Consider the following 25,450-nt stretch of genomic DNA (forward strand, 5'->3'; position numbering starts at 1 on the left):
CACAGTGCTATGAGTGGTTGTATCGATGGATGAGTTGGTCAAAGATCAAGGTGATGCTGGTTGTGTTTTTTGATTGGAAAGGCATTGTCCATTATGAATTTGTACCATGTGGTCAGATGGTAAACAGAGTTGTACCAGGAAGTTTTAGCACATTTGAGGGATGCTGTGTGCAGAAAGAGGCCTGAATTGCAGGAAAAACCAGACTTGAATGTTGCATGCTGGCTCACACATCACTTCTTATCCACAGTTATATGGCAAAAGATCAGACATCCATTGTTCCCTATCCACCCTATTCTCTGGACTTAGCCCCAGTAGGCTTTTCCTGTTTCCCAACCTTAAAACCACATTGAAAGGACGTCATTTCCAAACCATAGAAGAGATTCAGGAAAATGCAATAAGAGAACTGCACATCACCACAGAGAGTGTGTTTCAGGAAGCATTCCAACAATGGATGAAACATTGGGAATGGTGTATTGCCAGTAGAGGGACTATTTTGAAGGGGACAGTGCTTAAAACGTTGTAAAATGAGCAATAAAGTTGAGCCTATTTTTGAACATGCTTTGTATGTATATGTATGTATGCGTGAGCGCATGGTACACACACACACACACTGAATACTGAGAAAGAAAAGAGATTGGCTGCAATTTAGAAGTGGCTGCTTGCATTATTGTTGGACTGATCAGAATTTTAGTCTAAAAATTCCAGCAATACAATTCCAACAATAACAGCACCATCACTACCAATATAAAATATCTAAATTGCAACCATCCAGGTCTAAAAGTGGGCTACAGACATTCTTAATATGCACATTTTCAGTGTCTTGAATTAAACCTTGGATGTCTAAAATAATGAGAGAAAAGATGCTCAGACTACAACTGTATGCTGGAAACTTTAATCAGTTTCCATCAAACTAAATCTGCTACTTATGCTTTGCCCACTGGTGGACTTATTAGTAGTCCTGGATATATAGGCCTCAACCAAAAAGGTATAAAATCAGAATTGAGCGAACTACAGTTGACATTCGCTATAGCAAGACCAATATAACAAACCACTATTAAATCATAACTAGAGGCAATACTATGTTCTGTTTCATTTAGAGTTCTATGTTCTATTTCAGTTACAATTTGAATTATAATGTTTTAGTTTGGTGCCTGTGTGCTTGTCAGTTATAATTTGTGCTCTGAAGATACTACAGTTGAATCTTGCTATAGAAGTGAACCAGTGAAATATTAGTAAGTTCAATAAATTCATTTATTTTTTCCTTGGTGCTCTTTATACCCTGAGGGTATAAACAACAAGTTGATTGATTATTCATAATAGTGAGGCACTATTATGAATGATTAACAATATGTAAATCTTTCTATACATACACTACGTTGACAATAGTATTTGGACACTAAGTTGTGGTCAAAAAAAATGTATTTTAATGACATTTCTAGTACTGAATGGGCTCACCTTTGGCCTGAATGACAATAACTAACTTTTGGCAAATGCTTTCAACCAATTTCTGATATGCTCCAATAGGAATATTCTTCTATTTCTCATGCAAAAGTTACCCTCCCCTCCCGCTGAATCCCATTACTGATGACAGCCACTGTGGTCTGGAGGCAATTCAGGGTTCTAATTTGTCCCAAAGATGTTTGATGGGATTGAAGTCTGGACTCTGAGCCAGCCAGTCCAACATTTCAATGTTGTTTTGTGGAAACCAGTCTTGAACAGGAAGTGTGACATGGAACACTATCATGCTGAAACATGCAAGGATCACTGCTGAAATACTCCCACAATGTCAGAAGCATGAAGTTGTTCATTATGTCTAGGTAGCCATCAGACATCATGGTTTTTGGCACATCCATCAATGGACTAAACCCCATCCAACTGCAGCACTCCCATACCATTACTGAGCCTTCACCAACTCAATAGCTAAAATGATGAGATCCTGCAGGAACCGCTGCCTGGGTAATCTCCAGATCCAAACACGACCATTAGAATGAAACAATGGAAATATGATTCATCGCTCCACAGAATCCTTTTCCAATCCACAGTCTACAGTCCAGAAACAGTGAGTAAGACACCAGATCAAACATCATTTGGTGTGGGGTGATGTGTGGCTTGTTCACTGCAGCTCTGTAGTGGTGATCTAAGGCATGCAAATCTGTAAACAGGTTTAGTGCTGAGAGATGTCCCTGTGGCATTTTCCAGGTTGATTACAAGGTCTGCTGCTGACGATATGTGGGAATGCTCAAACATTTCGAGACAGAGCTCACTGATCTCGGTCAGTGAGTGTTGATGACCTCCCAGGGCATTCTTAACACCCATCCACAGTATGAATGTACTACAGGTTTATAAAATAACATTTTGTGGGTGGTAGAAATTTTTTTCTGCTTCAGTGGTTAGATAGTTCTTCACATTTGATATAAACAACAGTGGATTTCGGTATACCATGACAGGTAGTAATGTTATGAACAAAAAGACTACTGATGTGACACCAAACTACCATCCCACGTTGGAAGTCTGTCAGTTCAGCTGAACATGGACATTGAGCACAGTGAAAAACATGTAACACATCCCACCTATTATTACCACTTATTCAGACACTCCCTGAATATTTGCATGTGGTAGGATCTGAAATTTGCATAGCACATAGGATGTCCAAATACTTTTGTCAACATAGTGTAAATCTTAGATATCAAATATGGTTCTTTCATACACTTTAGGCTCCAATAAAGAGAATCTCATGGTGGCATCATATCAGACAATAAAAATCATCTTCCAGGATTTTACAAATATTAACGGTACAGCAGGATTCAAACCAACAGCCTTGAGCGAGCTCGAATGCATCAAATTAACTTACATTTAATTTAGCAGTTTTGCAAATATGGATAGTAGCAAACTTGTGACATTAAGCGACATTAATGGTATTAATCAAAATGAAGAACAGCAATGATGCCAAATAAAATAATGGAAGGTAGTACTGATTATTTTAATCACTTCCAATGTTTGCTCATTTTTAGTCTCTGCTCTAGACCTTCTTTTTAGTTCTTTATCTACCCTATATATATATCTACCATATATATATATAAAATGATAAGCCTTTTTTATGTCACGTTTTTTGAAATGTTTTGAAACTCAGGAGCTACCCTGAGTGTCGAGTCTTCAAAATTCAAGGAGAACCGGCCTATATCAGTCCGGAACACGGCGGTTGGGTGCCATAGGTGCCAGGGAGGGGACATAGCTCCATTAGTTTAGCAATAAATCTTTTCTGGAATATCTATTACTGAAATTCTTCTATTTCAATAGTAAATATTTGAAGTAATTTTCTACATATAGCACTTTACTGATGGCATCATATAAGAAGCCTATTCAGCACAATCAACTTTTTACAAATCCATTCCAGAATTCCTGCCAAGTACTGTTTCCATCCAAATGTCTCTATACTTTTTTCTGCTGTTAATAGCATAATCATTTATGATCACTGCAAAATTTATCAGCTCAATTATCACAATGATCAACTACCACCAATAAACAAGCATTTTTTCAATTATTAGTATCAAGCACAATTAGCAATTTTATTGCTAATTGTGCTTGATACTAATAATTGAAATTTGGATGGAAACAGTGCCAAGTACTGTTTCCATCCAAATGTCTCTATACTTTTTTCTGCTGTTAATAGCATAATCATTTATGATCACTGCAAAATTTATCAGCTCAATTATCACAATGATCAACTACCACCAATAAACAAGCATTTTTTCAATTATTAGTATCAAGCACAATTAGCAATTTTAAATTTTTTAAGGATAATTATTTCATTTTTAAAACTTATAAAAAGTATTTAATCCTTTCATTCTCCCATGATATCTAACTGTTGCACAATGCATGAGAATGGTAGAAAAAATGCCATGAGAGAGAGCAAAAGTACTGTAAAATAATAGAAATGAGTTTTATATGAGGAAAAAAAAATGCTTACCATAGCAACATAGCAATACTTCTGTACAACCTGGCGAATGGCTCTAAACTCATATTCTAGATTGCATGCCCACACATCCCGTATCCTACAAGTTTCACTGCTAATCATGGGAAAAGGACTGCTTCTATTTGTGGAAGAACTAGTATTGGTCCCAGAGAGACCTGGCATGTTAAATGACAAAAAACCCACCTTCAGTCAAGTACATGCTGCAGAGAGATAGAGAAATGTTTAACATGATCTTCCACAGGTTGCACAAAACTAAAGATTAAAAAAAAAAATGAAATTATATTTCACCATCTACAATATCAATATGTAGAAATAATATATCCCACAAATTAATTATATCACTTAGCAATAAAATATGGAGGCAAAATATTATGAAATAAAATGGTAGCCTGATATGATTAAAAAATTTTGTAGTAAATTTATTCACTGGATTGGATATGTGAAAATTTATATTATTGTTTATTTTTTAATATCAATACCAGAGTTTGCAAAACATTTCACATCAGAAAAATATATCTTAGCATGAGCAAAAAATTTGTACATGACATCTTCAGAACAGTTAACTTGACTATAAGTTGCACTGCCCAATATATGTAAAATACACTCCCTAAGAGGTATATGCTCTATTGAATAAGACCCTAAGAAACTAAATTGTAAACACATACATACATACATGCATATTGCAATAGCAAATGAGCTCTCCATTGGCCATCTCACTTTCCATTCTCCATGAATGCTCTTCCCGAAGTTTGTGATCTTGATCTGGTATTTTGGACCATATTTCCATCAACACCACCACCAGTCCAAATCACTGTGAGACACAAAAATATGATCAGAACCAGTATTTCAGTTTTACCATAAAGATGCTATATTGGGGATGAGACAGAGATTCCATGTAAGTAGGTCAAGTTTTCCCACATCATTTTCCTCAACCTCAAATTCATAATAGCACTTAACAGCATACCATGGTGCAATGCTGTGTTGGGTTTGTAAAACTGACACAGTGCAGGAAGCATTGCTTTACCCAGAAATGTTGCACATCCATCAGTTTCATCCTTCCAGCCACTATACTATGCACTTATACTAAGAGAAATAGTTCCGTTCTATTAAAACTTCACAGTTGGGATGATGAACTAAAGCAGAAGGCATTTTCCAGGCATCCACTACACTCATGCTCAGCCATTCTACCAAAAAGGGTGTAGCATGATTTGTGGATCAATATCAGACTTCCAATATTCTGTGCACCAGATGTAATGTTCTTTACACCACTGTAGCATGTGCTGTTGATTGCCATTTGATGTAGATGTATGGCTTATGCGCAACTCCCTTTTGTAGAGAGCAAGACTGCAGCTATTTATATAGTGATCCTACTAAACTGAATCAATGTAGACTCTACACTCTAAGTTGGTCATTTTCAAAAAAAATTTCTGCACTTTGGATCAATTAGTGTTAGCTTCCTCTACCTGCCTATGAATTTCTTGGCCAATTGACAGCCTCACATTTCCATTGGCTGATAATGTTACATAGAGTAGATTTTGGATATTGTCTTTTACCAAAGTCATGAATGGATATATAAGCCAAAGATATGTCATTCTAAGGTAATAACATCACTAGGGACTCCCATAAGAGCAAGACTACAGTCAATGTCCTACACTGACTTTTGCTACTTTTAAACTAGTCCCACTGTTATACCAAATTGATGTTTCGTGTAACAAATTATTCGTGTGCTCTGAAGATGCTGCACATAATACAGGAAAATATCAATTAAGTTAATAAATATTAACTTATTATTCTGTGTTGTGAATCAATACCATTAAATAAACTAACATGTACTGCCAACACATTAGCCTTTCTGTTCATTTCAGTTGACAAACTTATTACAACATCTAAAATCCAGAGTATACTGAAAATATAACTTTATACCATTTCACTTTCTATATAGAAAAGGACTGCCATGCTGCTATCTGTAAACAAAATGCTTGTCATGAGGACAGTTGACAAAACCTTGGCTTATGCTGGTGTAAAGTAAAATATGACTAATCATCATCCTCATCTAAGATGGGATGAGACTGCTATGAACAACAGGCTTCCAGTTCTATTTACCCGAAGTAATTCTATTCTTGAGAGACACTTGTGACATTAAATTAAGAATTATAAACACATTAACACAAGAATATTTTATTTTAATGTTTGCCAAATATTTCAGTCTGAAAATAACAGACTATCCTAAGTGGCTTGATAGGAACAGTTTTTACAAGGTGGAATACAAACAATTGATCATTCAAAAGTAGAACGAGCCACGTAATGTTACACAGTTAAACATTAAAGAGAGGTAAATTTCATCAGAGTGATGAATAAATTATAGGTATTAATTCACAATTTCATATAACAATCTTAATTTACAAATTCAATTAAAGATAACATTAGACTAATGTAAGAATTAAAGGTCTCAATTTAAGAAAAAAAAAAAAAAAAGTTTTGCATGTTATCTAGATTCAACTTTTTCATATTTTGACAAGGATATACAATCATTTCGATTCAAGTTAAGGCGTTGAAGTAAAGCCTCAGCACTCTCTTTGAATAGGCGCTTGAATTTATAGCAAAATATGTGTAGGAGTGTCTTGGACCAGAGAATGTTGTGGATTATCTCTATCCTGTGCTGCGACAATCCAGACTTATCAGATTTGTTGTGAAGAATGTATGATTGATGCATATTCTTTTTTCTATAGAGCGTCTGGTTTGTCCAAAGTACGACAGATTGCAATAACAAGGAATGTGATATACACCAGGCAGAGGTATAGTTGAGCATTTAGAAATTTCTCCTCTTCCTTTAGAAGAGGAGAAATAGGTAGATATTTTGTTAATAGGGATATAAGTGGCTGTTAAATCATATTTCTTCAGAATTCTTGAAATTGGTTCTGAAATCATGGAAATATATGGAATCGGAACTAGACGTATTGATTCTTTGTTGTTCTGGATTGGATTGTAGGAATTGAATAGATGTTGTGTAGTTTTTTTCAGAGAAGCTATTTAATTTCATGTGATGTTTGATAGTTCAAAGTTCTTTCTGTAATTCATGTGGAGTTGAGCAATTAGTTCTAGCTCGTCGAACTAAACATTTTATGATTCCTGTTTTTTGATAAGGATGATGGGCAGATTGTTTGAGAATGTAACAAACCCACTAACAGGCAACTGAAGAAATTACATTCGCTTCTAGATGAGGTTATAATCAGTATGTAGAGGCTTAAGTGCTGTGAGGACATCATGTTGGCAGCTTAATGGATTTTTTACAACACTCAGAAAGGATTAAAACAGAATTTAATAGTTCTTATATTTTGTCTCAGTCACTGAGACATCTTCAGGGATTACAAAAAAACTAATGTAACATAAACATAAATAACAAACAATACTAAGCCCAACCACGTAGGTGACACTAAAGTCCTAACTAGGTGGAGCGACCACCCAACATTCCAGGCCACCTACAACCTCTAAGGGTGGTTGTAGGTGGCTTGGAATGTTGGGTAGGACCTCTGGTGATAAGTGTTTCCCAAATTTTAGGAAGCTTAATGCAACCATATTTATTAAGATTTGGTTGATTTCTGAGAGCTGTTGCTGCTGATTCTAAGAATAGTCTCTCTTTTTTGAATTTGCTGTGGTGGAGCATGGTGGTTTTTTTTTCATGAGATCCTATGGGTTGTATCCAAGACATGGTTAGCAAGCCTGACTGACCATAGTCGTGGTTGCAGATGCATGACTTGTGTTCCTCAGGTGGATGGTTGCTGATCTGCCTGTCTGTCCAAAGTATGCCAGCTTACAGGAACAGGGTACTTTATAAACTCCAGGCACTGAGAGAGGAGGGAGCTGATCTTTTGTAGAATGGATAAGGGTAGCAAGTTTGCAGTGGGGCTTAAACGCTGTGTGTAGATTGTACTTGTTTAAAATCTTGACTATTTTTTCGGAGGTGTCACGGATGTAGGGTATAGTGATGGCATTTCTAAACTCTTTCTGATGAGAAGACTGGGGAATGGGGGAGGAACTGATTATTTTTTTGATACTGCAATCGCTGTAGCCATTGGAGAGGAAAGTGTTATGTATGTGGTCAAGTTCAGTTGTAAGGGCGGTTCCACTGGAGCAAAGATTGTGAGCTCTCTTGGTAAGAGTTTTAATAATGCCATATTGTTGAGCAGGGTGTTGGTGGTGGTGGGAGAGTTTGTGAATGTATCTGCCTGTGTGCATGGGTTTTTCTATATACAGTGAAGGAAAGCGTACAGTTAGGAAGTAACTAAGGTGTCTAGGAAGGGTAAACAATTGTTCTTTTCTTTTTTTCATTGTAAACTGGATTCTTGGATGTAGGCTGTTGAGGTGACTGAGGAAGGAGTCTAATGTGTCTGGGCCATAAGGCCAAATAGAGAACACATAATCAACATATCTTGGCCAGATAGAAGGTTTGAGAGGGGCTGAGTCTATGGCTCGTTTTTCAAAATCTTCCATATAAAAATTGGCAAGAGGGGGAAACCCATGGCGGTTCCCTCTATCTGCTTGTAGATTTTGTTCTTCCAAGGAAATTAACCAGAATTGATGGCAAAGGAAAAGAGATCTAAGATGTCAGAAGGAAAAACGTTTTCTAAGAGTGTTAAGGTATCAATTAAGGGGATATTGGTAAACAATGAGGCAATGTCAAAGCTTGCCAATGTGTATGTGTTATTTAAAGTTAAATTTTCTATGAGTTTTAAAATAGGTAGTTTTTTATATAGGATGTGGAAAGTCCAGTGAGGGGGGGGGGTCAGAGAGTTGGCCAGTTGTTTTGACAGTTTGTAGCAAGGTGTGTTAGTGGCATCTATTATAAGTCTTAGTGGGGAATTGGGTTTGTGGATTTTTGGTAAACCATATATTCAAGGGGGGGGGGGGGAACAGAAAGACTATTTTTTTCGTGATGTCCGGGAGCCAGAACGATACTTTTTTAAGTAAGTTTTTTAATTTTTTAACTTTGTTTTTGTGCGGTCATGTTCTAGCGGGGTGTAGGTCGAGCGATCTCATTTTTGTCCTTTTAGGTTTCTGCTTGATCTCTGATAAGAACCAAAGAGTTAGAAACAGCCAGGCCAGTGAACTTAAACACACTAATAAAAGGTAAATGTATGGGCTCATGTCTTTTAAGTAGTGTAAAACCAAAGGCAACTTCCATACTGAAAGTTATATTCTCATAAGCTCTCAAAAAAGTTTATATCTAGCTATATATAATTTATATAGATGTAATCTCCTTTACATAATTTTAATTTGCTGTTGCCAGAACAAAGCCATTTAGGCACTTTATTTTTGTAATTCTTTTCTACCCCCCCCCTCATCAGATTTCATTTCTGTCTATATTCTTTATTTTATTTTTCGCCAACACCTATTTTCCAAAATAACCTGTCAATCTTTATTCTTCCTTTGTATGACAAGCCAAGGCTCTGCACCATCCAGAATTTACACATTTCAAGTTCCTTAGATGTATATTTTTCCAAATTTTTCAAGTTTGGTAATAACAGACTAAAACATGAATAAACAAGAATATAATTTTTTTTTCAGGAATAAAATTAGAATAGGGCAATTTTCAATACCTATAACATGTACCAATTATGGAAAAAAAATCACACAAACATTCTAAGCAATAAAGAATTTGACTATACAAGTTCTACTTTTATAGAAACAACAATTTACAAAAACTACTAAATTTCAGATATTCCTTTGAAAACAGTTTACTTCATTTATGAAAAAAACATGCAATTATAGATATAAAAATAAACTGAGCAGTCCATCACTCTATATGTCTAAATCAAGCCCACTCTTTATCAAAGCAAGATTTTGTATATGAAGTTATCTTTGTTAAAAATATTTCCATATCAACAGCAGTGAAAGTTGTGGAGTTGCTTATTAAAATCACTATACTAATTATACTCAACATGCTTAATGCATTCATGCCAGCCAGTTTCTGCACTAGTTCCTGCTGGTGGTTTTACACCAGCAGGAACTAGCTTTAATGTATATATGCTGCTTCTGCATCAGGCAATCTCGATTTCGCAAAGCTTATACTGCATGTTAGTTGCAACTTTTTTGGTAGAATTTTATTTGTAAAATTAGCATTTGTGAAATATCTTAATGATATGTAAATTCTCAAATGCTATCTGAACTGATTTCAAGCTACACACATCTTTATTTGCTTTACATAAATTGTAAACAAAAAAAAAGTTTAGATTTGGCTATACAATTTAAATGGATTTACACTGAATGGACAAAACGTTTTTTTTTTAAAACTATTCCTATGTAGCCACTGAAGATGGCCTGTAATATTCAGACCGAAATATTTGGCAAATTAAATATTATTCTTGCGTAAACGTGTATATATTTAATAATACATAAATTGTGTGCTTTCTGTACCCAATGACTGCATTAAAAATATTATTATTATTAACACCAGACTTCCATGGAGTCATAAGACTCACCATGGGAAGCAAACAATGTTATGTGCAAAGCCCAGCAAACTGTATTTTAAACTTATTCATTGTATCTGCATTCACCACAATGTCAGGCAAAGCATTCCATTGACCACCACCCTCCATGCAAAGAACCTACTCAGTATCTGTCCCCCCCCCCACACACACTCTCCTTATACAACTTCCAGGTATGTACCCCTTGTTCTATCCCATTCCTCCATTCTATGAAAAATTTCTTCCACATTAACCTGCTTATTCATGACTTATTTTTCATGGTATTAACAACACCACAAACACTTTTAACAACAAAGATGTTTTATTAATGCTTATATTTCACTGATTTTCAACTCAGCATCATCAGAGCACAACACACATGTAAACGCGACAGTGAGTGAGTGAAACAATATAATTGCAAAAGACAAAAGATCTAAAGTCCTATTTTTGGCGCCCTCTAACGAAAAAAAAAAAAACAGCAGTTATCCAGGAGTTTTTCTTAGGATAACCGTCTCCCAAATTTTTGGCAAATTAATGCAACCATATTTGTTAAGGTTGGGAGAATTCTTCAAAGCCATTGCTGACTCAAAAAATAATCTTTCAGATCTATAACGACTCCTAAATAGCACATTTGTTTTCCTCCATCTAATCCTGTGTGAAGGAGTGTCCAAAGCGTGGTCTGCCAGTCCCAACTTGCCATAGTGAATAACCATCAACACCTAAGCTTATCTGTTAGATTAACCTGCTTACTTCTTCTTATGGTGCTACCTTCTATCGAAGGTTAGCGACCATCTTGGCGAACAAACTGCGTTCTTGCGTTAATCAAAGCAGTTGTGCGGTGCTCTTTCCTGTCCATGTCTTGATGTTGTCAAACCATGATATTCTTTTTCTTCCTCTAGTTCCTTTGCTATCAATTCTTCCTACCAAAATAGTTTGTAGAAGTTGGTATTTGCTATTTTTCATGATATGACCAAGATATGATGTTTTTTGTTTCTTGATTATTTGTACAAGATCTTTAGCTTTACCAATGGATTTTAAGACATCTTCATTGGTAATTTTTTTCTGTCCATGATATCTTTGGCATTCTTCTGTATAGCCACATCTCAAAAGTTTCAATTTTCTTGATGGTTGTTGCCTTCAATGTCCATGTTTCACCTCCACAGAGCAGAATAGACCACACGTAGCATTTCAGCATTCAGCATCTGACTTCCATGTTTAGGTCTTTATTACAGAATAATGTTCTCATTTTCATGAAGGACTGCCGTGTAACTTCAATCCTTGTCTCTTCAATCCCACCTTTCATTAAGCCAGCAACCAAGATATTTATATCTTGACATTTGATCAATATTTTTCCCATTGAGTGTCAGTTTCACTGATGAGGTTGGATGTTTGCTGATGACCAATGTATTTCATCTTGTTGATGTTTATATTTATTCCCATTCTTTGGCTTTCTATGTATACTCTGTCAATGAGTTTTTGGAGATCCAAAATGTTATCTGTAATTAGCACAGTGTCATCTGCATATTGTAGGTTGTTAACAATCTTCTCATTTATTGTGATTCCCTCTGGACATTCTTCCAATGCCTTTTTAAAGATTACCTCTGCATATATGTTGAACAAGAGTGGTGAGAGCACGCATTCTTGTCTCACTCCTCTTTTAATGTTAATATCACTGGTGGTAATGTTGTCTAATTGAATGGTAGCTGACTGATTCCAATACAGATTTCTTATTAGTCCTATGACTTGTTCGTCTAGCCCTATTTGTTTTTATGCATGTGATTGCTGGCATAGGAGAAGTTTTTAATGTTACACATTAATTACTTCTAAATGTCATGAAGGATCAATACTTGGTTTCTATTTGGGTGCCTTTTCAGCGAATGACCTCTGTGGACTCCTTAACAACCTGTCAGAGTAATTCTCTTCTAAATAGGGCATGGAGGATGCTTACCAATTTACTGTGTGATGTTCTTTAAGAATGTGTCCTACAAGATCACTTTTTCTTCCCTTTTGTTTTCAACATTACCTATATTCTTTGTTGTGGATTTTGAAACTTCACTCAGTCTGATCTACGTACAACTTTCCATAAGAACACGGAATCTTTGTATACACCTAGATGTTTATAAAAGAAAGCTTCGTAAGGTATTGATTAGTTTGAAGGCTGTTCTGTGCCTTTGTAATTAGTTTCTGGGTTATAACAGGATGGTTTGCCAGAAAATAAGTTTCTTTAGTACCTTTTTTTTTTTGAATAGCCATTTTAGAGGAACTGATTAAATAGGATTTGAAGTTCTTGTTTTAGTTTGCTTTCATGATTTTTCAGTATGTTTAAAGCCCAATTTTTCAAGGTTTTGATTATACTTAATTTTTGTTCAGGATGATTCAAAGATTCCTCCAAGATCATTCACTCAAAAGACACACCAAATAAAAACTAAGGATTGATCTTTCATGACATTTGGAAGTCATTAATTAGCATGTGTAACATTAAAAACCTCTCCTATGCCAGCAATCACATACAGAGTTTATACAACAATATAGAGACTGTGTGTAACATGCCTAATAATACTTGTGACTGAACTATCATCCCAGTATTTTCAATTTATAAATGTTAGTGGCTGTTGGAAAATGTTTTTTTTTTTTACTTAAGCAATCTCCTGAAGATGCTGTTGGCCATATAGACAGTAAAACATGTCGAGGAAATACATACAGTATAAATATAAAATGTATACGAGTTAAAACCTGATTATTTGTTATTCTAGCAAATCTACTCGTAGTGAATCACACACAAATGCATTATAAATAGCTGTTACATGCGTTTTCTTCAACTGAAAAATCTGAAAGAGGATTTAGGACAAATTTTTTACTCAGATTCTGTGTTTAGTGCTATAATAAATCTGTTTTGCTTTCATGCATGCAGCATAGTGTCTGTAGAAGGGGAATGTTTTTCATTATGCAGTATCATTAGAGTTGTCTCTAATTACACTAACTATTGTTAAATACAGTACTGGTTGTGGATCGAATATTTTTCATGCTACAGGAGATTTTTATTCTGCTGTTCAGAAAGAACGGACACAGTGAATAAAAATTCATCAATTCCTAAATAAAAATGAATCCTGCTCTCTATTATAAAAAGTAGACTGTGTCTGTTCAATCATGAACAAAATACTAATTAGAATAAGAAAGATATCTATTACCAATAAGACAGAAGAGCCACCAACAAAAAGGTGGATAATTCAGATGATGATGATGATTGGAAATTATTTGTGTATTTTGTTGGTTTCATTTTTAAGTACAGGATGATTATAAAATAATGTCAAGTGTTCAGATCCATCTAGCGAGTCATGTGTTGGACGAAACACACCAATATTCGGTAGATGTACACGGTGGAACATGAGGATTCAATTTAGCAAAAAAAAGTACCAAAAGTCGCCAACAAGGGAAATTTCAGCGCTGTTTACCAAGTAAAATGCATTAATTTGCATTATCGCGTTTCTTGTGAGCAATCAGGCAATAAAAGGAAAACCTGTTAGATTTCTTATCATTCGTAGACAAACTGCTTTTCGATGCCTATTACCTTATGTGAGCGTGCTCTTTGTTAGTCAAACTATTATCAGCAGAACAATAATGCCAGTGCTTGCCTTTGATTTTCGGTGTATGAAAAATTTACGAAAAAGACCGATTAGCGTAACAAACTTACGAAAACTGATTCGGTGATTTGAAACTAGTAGAACTCCTGCAGTGCAGTTAGGCAGGGGACACAAACCAATCAATCACCAACAAGTTGCAACTACTATTGTGGAACATGAGATGACGAATGTGCAGGGTACCAGCAGTGCACGAGCAATATCTCGGCAAACGGATATAGCATACACAACGGTGTGGAAAATCCTACATCAGATGTTGAAGTTTTACCCCCATAAAATCAGTCATGTTCAAGAATTGCACCCTGGTGATGCAACCACACGAATCAACTTATCTTTCAGATTCTTAGCGTGCATGGAAGTGGATGAAGCATGGCCGTGGCAGATTTTATGGAGTGACGAAGTGCACTTTTATCTGAATGGCGATATTAACACACGCAACTGTCCCATTTGGGCTGCAACTAATCCACACTTGTGTCTGCAGATGCCTATCCACTCGCCCTAAGTCAAAGTGTGGTGCAGATTTATGGCATCTTTTATCATCGGTCCATACTTTTACGAGGAAAATCGCCAAAATGGACCAGTGACCTGTTCCGTCAATGCTAACAACTATGCTAATATGCTACAGAACTTTGTGGTCCCACAACTGCAGCAAAGAGGATGTCTCGATTCGACCATATTCGTGCAGGATGGTGCACCACCCCACATCGGACTTCAGGTACAGCGTGTTTTGCGACAACATTTCTCTGAATGAAGAATCAGTAGTCGTGCATTTCCCACACCATGGCTACCGAGATCACCTGATCTCAATCCTTTTGGCTGTGGGGGATTTCTAAGAAGCACTGTGTATCAAGGATATGTACCCAATATTCCAACTTTGAAAGATTGAATAACGTTACACGAGACAAATCAATTCTGATATGTTGCGAGCCACTGAGGAAAATATCGTGCACTGTATGCAGTTCCTGGAACATCAGAATGGTGGTCATATTGAACCTCATTGGTAATTAACAATAAACATCATGAAATTGAAGTGTGCTGTCTCTCATTTGCCATTTAGTCATTCATTAGTCACACCTACTATAATTAATTTGGCAGCGCCAAAATTTCCCCTGTTGGCGACTTTTGGTACTTTTTTTTCCTCGTTAAATCGAATCCCATGTTCCACTGTGTACGTCTACCGAATATTGGTGTGTTTTGTCCAATACATTACTTGCTAGAGGGCTCTGAACACTTGACGTTATTTTATAATCACCCCTGTATGTATATCATTCTCCTTAATTATTGTTTTCTAATATATATAAAAAAACAAACATTAGTTTCCCCCCTCCACACACACAATCCAGATTTTGTTACATTATTAAAGAAATGTCAGGATATGTAGCACATCAGCCAATATGCAAGCATGAAATTGCATCAGGGGAACCAATGTTTTTTTCTTCCCAGCCAGGTGTGGCGGCAAGAAAGTCCCAGTCATCTTGACATGAACATGTTAAGAAGTGATAGCAATGTCAACTCCCTTCAGGAAGATTAAATTTTTATGTGACTCTCATTCACTAATGGCTGTAACTTTACAATACATTAATATTTGGATGGTTAAAATGGACGATGCAGAAACTCAACACAAAAATAAAAAATGGAATTTCTGCAGGAAGGTAGTGCTATAATAGGCAATTAAAAAAAATCAACCACCTAAATGGGTTAGTAATGCAGGCAGATAAGTGAAATTTTAATAAAATGCAAGGTTATGCACTTCAGAGTGCTAAACTGTAATTGTGTGTGTATGTGTGTGTGTGTGTGTCATTGGAATTCTGTTCTAGGAAGTGGATATTCTTGTTATAACAGCAATGTTATGATAAAAGTCCTCACAAATTTTGCAATATGTTCCTCGAACTGCATGTTAATGTTAAATATCACCTCTAGATTCCAAAATTGTAAAGATGACTACACAGGCATACTACTGCTATGATAAGGAGAATACTGATTAGTAAAGACAGAGGGGGATTACAGGTTCACTTTATAAGGTTCTGATCAGACTAGATCTGACCTGCACTATGCACAAATTTGGTTGCCTGGTTAAGAGGAGAGGATCCAGAGACAAATAACTAAGGCAATATCATGACCATGGAATACACAGAAACAGTTATTTAGAGTCTTTCTTTGAATTGTGCACAACAGAGTAGTACAACACAGCAGCTTGCAGAAACGAAAGATCAAGTCGGTATACTGTCAGTAATGTAACATCTAGAGGGTGGGGGGCAACCTTTAATGCTCCATGTGCCAATTTTTTCATGTATGAGGTTGCACCATACAACTCTTATACCCTTAAAAACTCCCTGTAAAAATATGTTAATATAGACATGATATACTGATTTAATATAAAAAAAAAGGTTTAATTTTCAATAAAATACAAAACTGCTAATGTTCACAAAGGACAAACAAAGCACAACTTAATAGCACGAGTATCAGTTGTAAATTGACTGACAAAAACCTGCAATGCACCGCTGTTGCTAAAGCTTGGCGCTTCAGGATCAAACAAGTGAATGTGCAAACGATGTGCATGAAACAATAAAATCGATAAAAATAATTACTAAGTTTTATCTTTTATTCTACAAATTGTTTTTTGGTTAATAGGTTAATATTTTTTTTAATTTAAACTTTTTTTAAATAAGCATAAATAGGATTAGTTTTTTATTTAATATATTTTGAGGGACTTTTGAATGAGGAAAATGCAAGGACTCACAGAGAAGATGGGCAGCCTTATGAGGCGATGGTGCAGAACATCAGTAGAGTGGGAAGTGACGGAGGCCATGAAGAGAATGAGGAATGGAAAATCGGTGGGCCCCCGAAAGGATTCCAGTGGAGGCATGGAAGGCACTGGGGTGAAGAGGGAATTGACCTGCTGTGGGACCTGTTCATGAAAGTTTGCCAACAGGAAAATATACCCGAGGAATGGAGGGAGAGTACTCTTGTCCCCATCTACAAGAGTAAAGGGGATGCACAAGACTGTAAGAATTACAGAGGAATAAAGTTGATGTCCCACACAATGAAGATCCTACAGTGGGTTCTTCATTGGAAGATTGAGGAAGGAGGTGGAGATTGCAAAGGAACAATTTGGCTTCATGCCTGGTAGATCAACAACAGATGCTATCTTTGGGTTATGGCAGATGATGGAAAAGTTTCAGGTGAAACAATGGGAGCTACATCTGGCATTTATTGATCTGGAGAAAGCATATGATAGAGTGCCAAGGCAAGAAGTCTGGAGGTGTCTGAGGGAGAATAAGGTACCAGAGAAATATGTCAGGTTGGTGCGGGAGATGTACAGAAATGTGAAGACAAGGGTTCGGAACTGTCTGGGACAGACAGAAAGTTTTCAAGTAACAGTTGACTTGCATCAAGGGTCAGCATTAAGTCCGTTTCTGTTTAATATTGTGATGGAGGTGGTGACGGAGGAGGTGAGAGAAGATGCGCCTTGGACAATATTGTATGCAGATGACAACTTGCTGTGTGCAGATTCAAGAGAAGAAGTGGGAACTAAACTGGAAAGATTGAGAAAAGTACTGGAGGAGAGAGGTATGAGACTGAGCAGAAGTAAGATAGAGTATATGTGTTGCACAGTGGGCGGCGGCCAGGAGACAGATCTGGAGCTGGAAGGAAATGTCATCAGGAAGGTGAGGGACTTTAGATATTTAGGTTCAACAGTGGAAGAAGATGGAGGAGCTGAGAAGGAAGTGGGATGCAGGATACAAGCGGGTTGGAGGAACTAGAGGGAGATGAACTGGAATACAGATGGCTGGAGTGTTATGTGATAAGAGGGTGCTGATCAATCTGAAAGGCAAAATCTATAGGACAGTGGTGAGGCCAGCTATGATGTATGCTATAGAAACTGTGGCCCCTGAGGAAAAATAACATCAGCAGGATGGAAGTAGCAGAGATGAGAATGCTTAGGTGGATGTGCGGTGATACTTTAGATACTTAGGTTCAACAGTGGAAGAAGATGGAGGGGCTGAGAAGGAAGTGGGATGTAGGATACAAGCGGGTTGGAGGAACTGGAGGGAGATGGTTGGAGTGTTATGCAATAAGAGGGTGCCAATCAATCTGAAAGGCAAAATCTACAGGACAGTAGTGAGGCCAGCTATGACGTATGCTATGGAAACTGTGGCCCTGAGGAAAAATAACATCAGCAAGATGGAAGTAGTAGAGATGAGAATGCTTAGGTGGATGTGTAGTGTGACCAGAAAGGATCGTCTGAGAAATAACTATGTGAGGGGAACAGTGAAAGTTACGAACTTAGGAGCAAAGATACAGGAGGCACGGCTGAGATGGTTTGGTCATGTGATGAGGAGGGAGGAGGAATATGTGGGAAGAAGGGTCATGCAGATGGATGTGCAAGGAAGGAGGAAGCGTGGGCGGCCAAAGAAGAGATGGAGGGAGCTGGTAGAAGAGGACTTAAGGATGAAGAACTTGGATGTGGTGACAGTCCAAGACAGAAGGATGTGGAGGAGACTCATCATCAACAGTGACCCCACTTAAGTGGGAGAAGCTATAAACTGACTAAAACTCCGAGAATTATAACAAACTGAGATTTATCTGTAAACACAACATGTTTCGTCAGGATTGACTTCATCAGGCGTTTAGAACGTAGAAAGCTATTAAAAGACACTGAAAAAAAACATTGAGACACTCTAAAGCTATACAATTATAAAGCTGTAATATTCGACTGTAAATTACAGTTATTATGAACTTGAGCTATAGTACGTGTTAAAGTTCTATTCCAATATTCCAAGTCACACAAATGCATATATATATACGAGGTGGTATGGTATCAAAAATTTGAGACTAGCTCTGTTTACGAGAAATTACTTTATTTATCTACGTTTACACATTATCACCTTCAAAATAGTTCCCTTGCATATCAATACAGCACTAGCACTTCCAGCATTCTTGCCACTTCTGGAATGTGTCCTGGAAGTCTTCTTTTTGAAGCATGTCAAGCACTTTCTGCGATTCGCGCTGGATCTCTGCAATGGTGTCAAAACAGTGACCTTTGAGCTGGATCTTCATCTTCGGGAAGAGGGCGAAGTCTGCAGGAGCCAAATCTGGAGAGTAGGGTGGGTGCGGAAGTGAGATCATGTTGTTTCTGGCGAGAAACTGACGTGTGAGGAGAGCTCGGTGACAGGGTTCATTACCGTTGCGGAGCATCCAGTTTTTCGTGGGCCATAGATCTGGTTGCTTTCGCCGAATGTCTTCCCTCAGATGCCTTAAAACCTGGCAGTAGAACTCGCTATTGACGGCCTGGCCCCTGAGGACAAATTCTCGAAGCACAATGCCGCGAATGTCGAAAAAGATGATGAGCATGCACTTGGTCGAGCTGTGGACCTACCTCGCCTTTTTCGGTTGTGAAGATGACGGGCTCTTCTACTGTGAAGACTGTTGCTTCATCTCAGGGTCGTACCCATACACCCAAGTTTCATCACCGGTAATAATACTCGACATGAATTGTCCAGTTTCATGCAGAATTTCATGTTTGCTCTTTGTTATAACTTGCTGCCCATGATGAAATCGCAGATGATCAGAATAGCATCAGTTGCACAGCTCCTGATGTACACAGGATGATGTCTTTTGGCACACTGACTTATGAAGGTAGGTGCTCCCTATGACTGTGCATGCAGCCTTGTGGTGCCATCTGTTGGTGTGTTACAAACCTAGTCTCGAAACTTTTTGATACCACCTCGTATATATATTATTTATTATTTTTCATTTTTTTTCTACTTTCAAAACTGCGCTAGTTCACAAATTGGACTTTCTTACTAATAATAATCACTGAATTTTCTACAGATACTTAGCTTTTAGTTACTGTGAATCCCTGATCTTAACAGCAAATATATACATGGTAGCAAAACTTACACCATGGAATGATCCAGCTTCTGATACTAAATACTCTACGTTGTCAAAAGTTACAGGACATGTTCGGATATAAGCAAAACATGTCTTTATTGGTTAATAACCATTTGTCCTACTTATTTGATCATGAAAGATATTTCACTAATTTTTTTAAGGTTTATGGTATTATGTTACACTTTCAATTCAAGAATTTTTAAGCTCCACTAATGAAGAGGATCATCTTGGTTATGACAATTCTGTGTTCTATTTCATACCACAGATTTTCTATAGCATTCAGCCTATAGATTCTGCTGGCCATCGCAATGTTCTGATATTCTCTTCATACCATGTGTTTCAAGATTAACTATAAGCCAGTAAATAAGTTCTCTTTTATCCTTCTTTCCATTAAAGATAAAACTTCTTAATGTGAATACACCAAAGTTAAAGAAACCAAAGATTCCTTGTTACTGTATTCTTTCCTATTTTGGAAAGTGTTATAACAGACATCCATCAATCTAGTACATGGACTATATCCATCTTCATTATCCTGAGAAATCTGGACTTGCAGATCATCGAATCTGTACTAGCCACAGAGTCCCTTAGAACAAAAGTTTTAAACATTAGTTTCTACAAAGTTGAGCAACTTTTCAAGGAAAGTTATGAAGCTCTTGTAATCAGCCTAATCTGAATCATAACGATGTTTAAATCACCATCATTACACATCTCCCAAAACCCAAAAATCTTGGCAACTTTTAGCAACAATTTAAAGTTGGCAGTTACCAAATTTTTTTGAAGATATTTAATGATGATGGTTACCACATCGTTTCAGTTTCAAATTAGGCTGTTTACAAAAAGGCTTAATGTAATAGATCAAACTTTTTTTTCTGTTATAAAGGATCCCAAACTAGTAAACTCACAGCAAGAATCCAACTCTGTATTGGATTCTTGTCAATTAGTCAAAAAAACATAATTCTTTAGAATAACAAGCTTTTCAACCAAAGCTGAGTTAGCCCATCTCTTATGAAAAGGAATTGCCTGAATAACATGGAGTACTCATCCAAGCTTTAAAACATACAGTGAAATCAGATAAAACTATGGTATATATTGCAGAGAACTGATGTCTTAGGATAATGAAAATGAATATAATCCATGTGTGATATTGATGGATATCTACTATAAGACTAGTCTGACCAAAATAGGAAAAAAAAGCAGTAACAAGGAATCTGATAAATGCTCTGGTGTGTTCTAAGAGTAGAATTTTTTTTTATTTATTTTTAATGAAAGGAAGAATAAAAGAGAACTTGTTTACATGCTTACAGATCATCTGGAAACACATGGTTTGAAAAGAAAACTGGAACGATTGCAATAGCCAGCAGAGAGTCCACATGAATCCTATAGAAAATCTGTGGGATAAAATGAACACAAAATTAGGACATGGTCAAGATGACCCTCTTCACTAGTGGAACTTAAATTTTTAATGGAGAAGTGGAGCGTAATACCACAAACCTGGAAAATATCTTTCACAACCAAATAAGCAGTAATTTTCATGGTCAGCTAGACCTGACTGACCATAAGTGTGGTAGCAGATACAGTTCTTGTGTTCTTCAAGATAGATGTTGGCAGATCTTCCAGTTTGACAATAACAGAACAAGTTGCAAGACCACAGAACCTTGGATACACCTGGAACTGGGAGGGTGGTAGTTGGTTTTAAGGAAAGCAGAGAAGGACAGCTTCAAATAGGGATATTATATTTCTTAAAAGTTCTAGTTAGGTGTTTTTTTTTAACATGCTCCAGATACAGGAATAGCAATACCATTACCGTAATCTGTATGTTGAGGAATGCCAGATGCAGGAAGAAAAAAGAAAACTTAATTTTTTTTCAGTATTGTAGCCATTGGATAGGTAGGAATGACAAATAAAGGAATGTTCAGCTGTGAGACAAGTTTAATCAGAACAGAGTATAGTGGCTCTGATAACTAGGTTTTTCACTATACCATACTGTTGGGATGGAGGAATGATAAAAAGTTTGTGAATGTATCTACCTGTGTGGATAGGCTTTTCTGTAAACTGGAGAAAAAAAAAAAAAAACACTGTTAAGAAGATAAGTGATTAAAACATCTAGAAAAGACAGACTATTGTTATTTTCTCTTTTCTATAGAGAAACAGATTCTTAGGTGCTAGCTGTTAAGGTGAGGAGGCAGAATCTAATGTGTTTGAGCCATGTGGCAAACAGAGAAAACATTATCAATGTATCTTAATCAGACAAAAGGTTTGAGAAGTACAGTATCAAGGGCATGATTTTGTAAATAATCCATATAGAAATTAGCTATGGAAGGAGAAAGTTCATCACTGTAACCTCTATCTGTATGTATCATGTCTTTTCAAGTGAAGCAACCAGTAAGTTCTCTGCTCTCCAACGAACAGGTCATGGATTCCAATTCCACCATGGGCATGGATGTTTTGGATTTTCTTTAGGTGGGAGATGAATCTCATCGCCCAGTGTGACACCACCACCCTGCTTATTGGAGGCCTGAAGTGGCTTGTTTAGTCCCATGTTAAGTCTCTAATGCAAGGTTTCCAGACTGTGTAAAAATAAATAAAAACATTACAGATAATAATGATAATATATAAAATTTATAAAAAAAATGGAAAAAAATCCTTAGTTCACCCATGGTACAAAATGTACTATAGGTTTACTAATAACCTTTTGGGTGGGAACCCACATAAAAATAAATAAATAAAGTAATAAGCAAAGTCAGCAGAGTAGGGAGCCAAATGTATAAGTTTATATGGAATAAAAGAAAATTTACCCAAAACATTAAACTAGTAATATGCACAAGAGAAGACTGTTCAAACATGTTTTAACTTATGGATCTGAGAGTCAAGTTAGAAATAAAGCAGTTATCAAAGATTGCACAATGGCAGAATCATATTAAAAAGAAAGATATTACAAAGGAACTTGATATTGCTCCATTCAAAAACATGTAATCAGATCTAATATCTAAGGCAGTGTAGTAACTTAAACAGGATAGGAGAGGAAAGGTAGTGAAAGTCTTGTGTTTGATGCTATAGTATGACCACACTTGTGAGAACGTTGCTTGGCGACTTGTCAAGAATAGTCGATTCATGCTGAAGGAGAAAGAAATGAAGGATGTACGAATTGGTCACCAACATGCAAAATCACGTGCTTCCTTGTCTGTCGCTGTACTAGTAGTAGCTTGATTTTTGTTGTCGCAGAAGACGGATTGATTACCCTATTATCGGAATGGATTCTCCTTCTTGTGGCATGCACAGAAGTATATATGAAAAAAGTCCAATTCTGCCATTCTGAAGACTTTAATGTAAGATATGACAGTACTACTGGAATTCAGAAAATTAACAGATTAATTTGAAAGAGAATTGTTGATAATGATCTAGCAATAACATAAGCTTATGATGAAAAAAAAAAAAATACTGAACTTCAGTGCTAAATAACTACTACTGTAGTTATTCAGTACTGTTTTTTGTGCATCATACCACCATATGATCATAGCAGTCTGTAAATCCCTTGGGAAACAATATCATGCTTTCAGGTTATTTTGAATGACAACCAAATCAACTATAGCTATAAGGTCAACATATCAGGAATCTGAGAATGATATACATATATAAGAAACAGTATTATGGAAATTCAAATCAGTCCCATGGTGCAATGGTTAGCAGTCTAGACTCTGAATCCAAGGTTCAAATCTTGGTGGGACCTGAGTGAATTTTTCCTGTACGATGGAAATTGAAATACAATCAAACTTGGTTATATAACTAGCATCACAGGACCGACAAAATTTCCTCATTATAACCATTACTCACCACAACTTAATATTCACCATATTAAGTCATAAGTTAAATCTACCTCCAATAAATTCTCAATAAAAAATAGATGGGGGGAAAAAAAACGAAGTATTTGAGAGAAAACATGATATAATTACATATTACATCTAGTATGTAATTATATACTTTATTTGTCCATAATTTTAAAACCATACACTTAATACTAAACACAGTTTATTTCTCTGTAATTAAGAATAATACTAATTAATAATAAACATGGTTTCAATTGTTTGTTTAAAAACTGTCATAATGATGTTATGTTGATCTAGCCAACTGTTGTTACAAACAAAATGGCCATGTCCAAATTGTTTAGCAAATTTTTCCACTTGAGTGTTTAAGATTGGACAGTCTATTGAGAATCCAGAACTTCTCTGTGCAGTGAACCGTTGAAGCAATGCTTCATTGATGTTTATAAGCTCATACTTTCTAAATTTTTTTGTTTCAGTTATGTTGTTTTCCTTAGCCTCTCCCGCTTAAATGCAACCTCAAATTCTCGTGGTTTGCCCTGCTCTAAAAGTACAAATGAGGCACAGGGTATAGACAATATAACCTTAACAGAGTGAATGCTGTTAGAAATGCCTGTCCAAAGGCATTAGGTAGCGGTGCTACCTCAGCAAAAGGCTAGTAACCTCTCTTGGGAGAAATTTGATATACATAAGTCTCAGTCAAAGAAAGGCAATGGAAACAATCGTGATTCAGAAAAAGTAAACAAACTGGAAAAAAAGCTCTCCGTATCTACAACCGGGCAAGCCAGGCTTTACTTCAGGAGCAAATTACCGCTACATGCGGTTCCCTAGCAGACATAAACACAGCGATTTTAGCGGTAGAGGATGAGCTTAATCACGAGCTATGGTCAATTCTACATGACGTCTCGTGTACTGTGGCAAATAAAGAATTTGAATGAATACGGAGTCAACATCTCAACAAGTTTGATTAACTAAAAAAAAGAACTCGACGTCCAAACAAAAACTACAAACCAACACTGTAGTTAACCTTTCGTCAGTTACCTTGAAGCCTGAAGCACTCAACACTCTGTCACGTGGTCACAACTTCGCCACTGCTCCTAGGAAATTACCGGCCGAGGAATTCATGATCCAGATTGAACGTGGGATTCGCCACCTCCCAAACCACATCGCCAACGATATTAGATTGGATGTAGCCTGTGTTCTCACAAAAGCAAAACCACCAAAAACCAACATATCCATTAGTGAATACAAGTCACTACAAGAATTGAAGAAAAACAAAGAAATAGTTATCACCAAAGCGGATAAGGGAAACGCCACTGTGGTACTCAATCATAATGACTACACAGGTAAGCTTAAGGCTTTACTATTAGATCGAGCTACTTACCTCCCTATCGAATACAATCCCACCAACTCACAAATTAGAAAACTTCACAGGCTCCTTAAGAAGGTTACTTCTTGGCCTGTAGAGATTACTTTACTAACAGACTAAAACCATATAACTCTAGACCCCCCCCCCATATATATGGGCTCCCAAAAATACACAAAGAAAATGTGCCATTACATCCCATAGCGGATGGCATTGTTTCCCCCACTTACAAACTAGCTAAGTATTTAGCCAAAGCACTCTCACACTATACTGGCAATACACCATCACACACAAAA

General features: G+C 36.6%; 1 protein-coding gene across 4 annotated transcripts in view; it reads right to left on the bottom strand.

Annotated features, from left to right (window-relative positions):
• The window catches only part of LOC150104697 (CCR4-NOT transcription complex subunit 7-like), a 161,762-nt gene that overhangs the window by 77,967 nt on the left and 58,345 nt on the right, over positions 1-25,450 (bottom strand). For all 4 annotated transcript variants that reach the window (XM_090395281.1, XM_090395280.1, XM_090395282.1 and 1 more), the window contains one exon: positions 3,968-4,225. In XM_090395281.1, coding sequence (XP_090251407.1) covers positions 3,968-4,135 — 168 coding nt within the window. In that variant the 5' untranslated portion in view covers positions 4,136-4,225. The remainder of the gene's footprint in view (positions 1-3,967; positions 4,226-25,450) is intronic.

Source organism: Typopeltis vanoorti, chromosome 7 (assembly GCF_054136105.1).
Source record: "Typopeltis vanoorti isolate ZY-2024b chromosome 7, IOZ_Tvanoo_1.0, whole genome shotgun sequence".
Taxonomy (NCBI): Eukaryota; Metazoa; Arthropoda; class Arachnida; order Uropygi; family Thelyphonidae; genus Typopeltis; species Typopeltis vanoorti.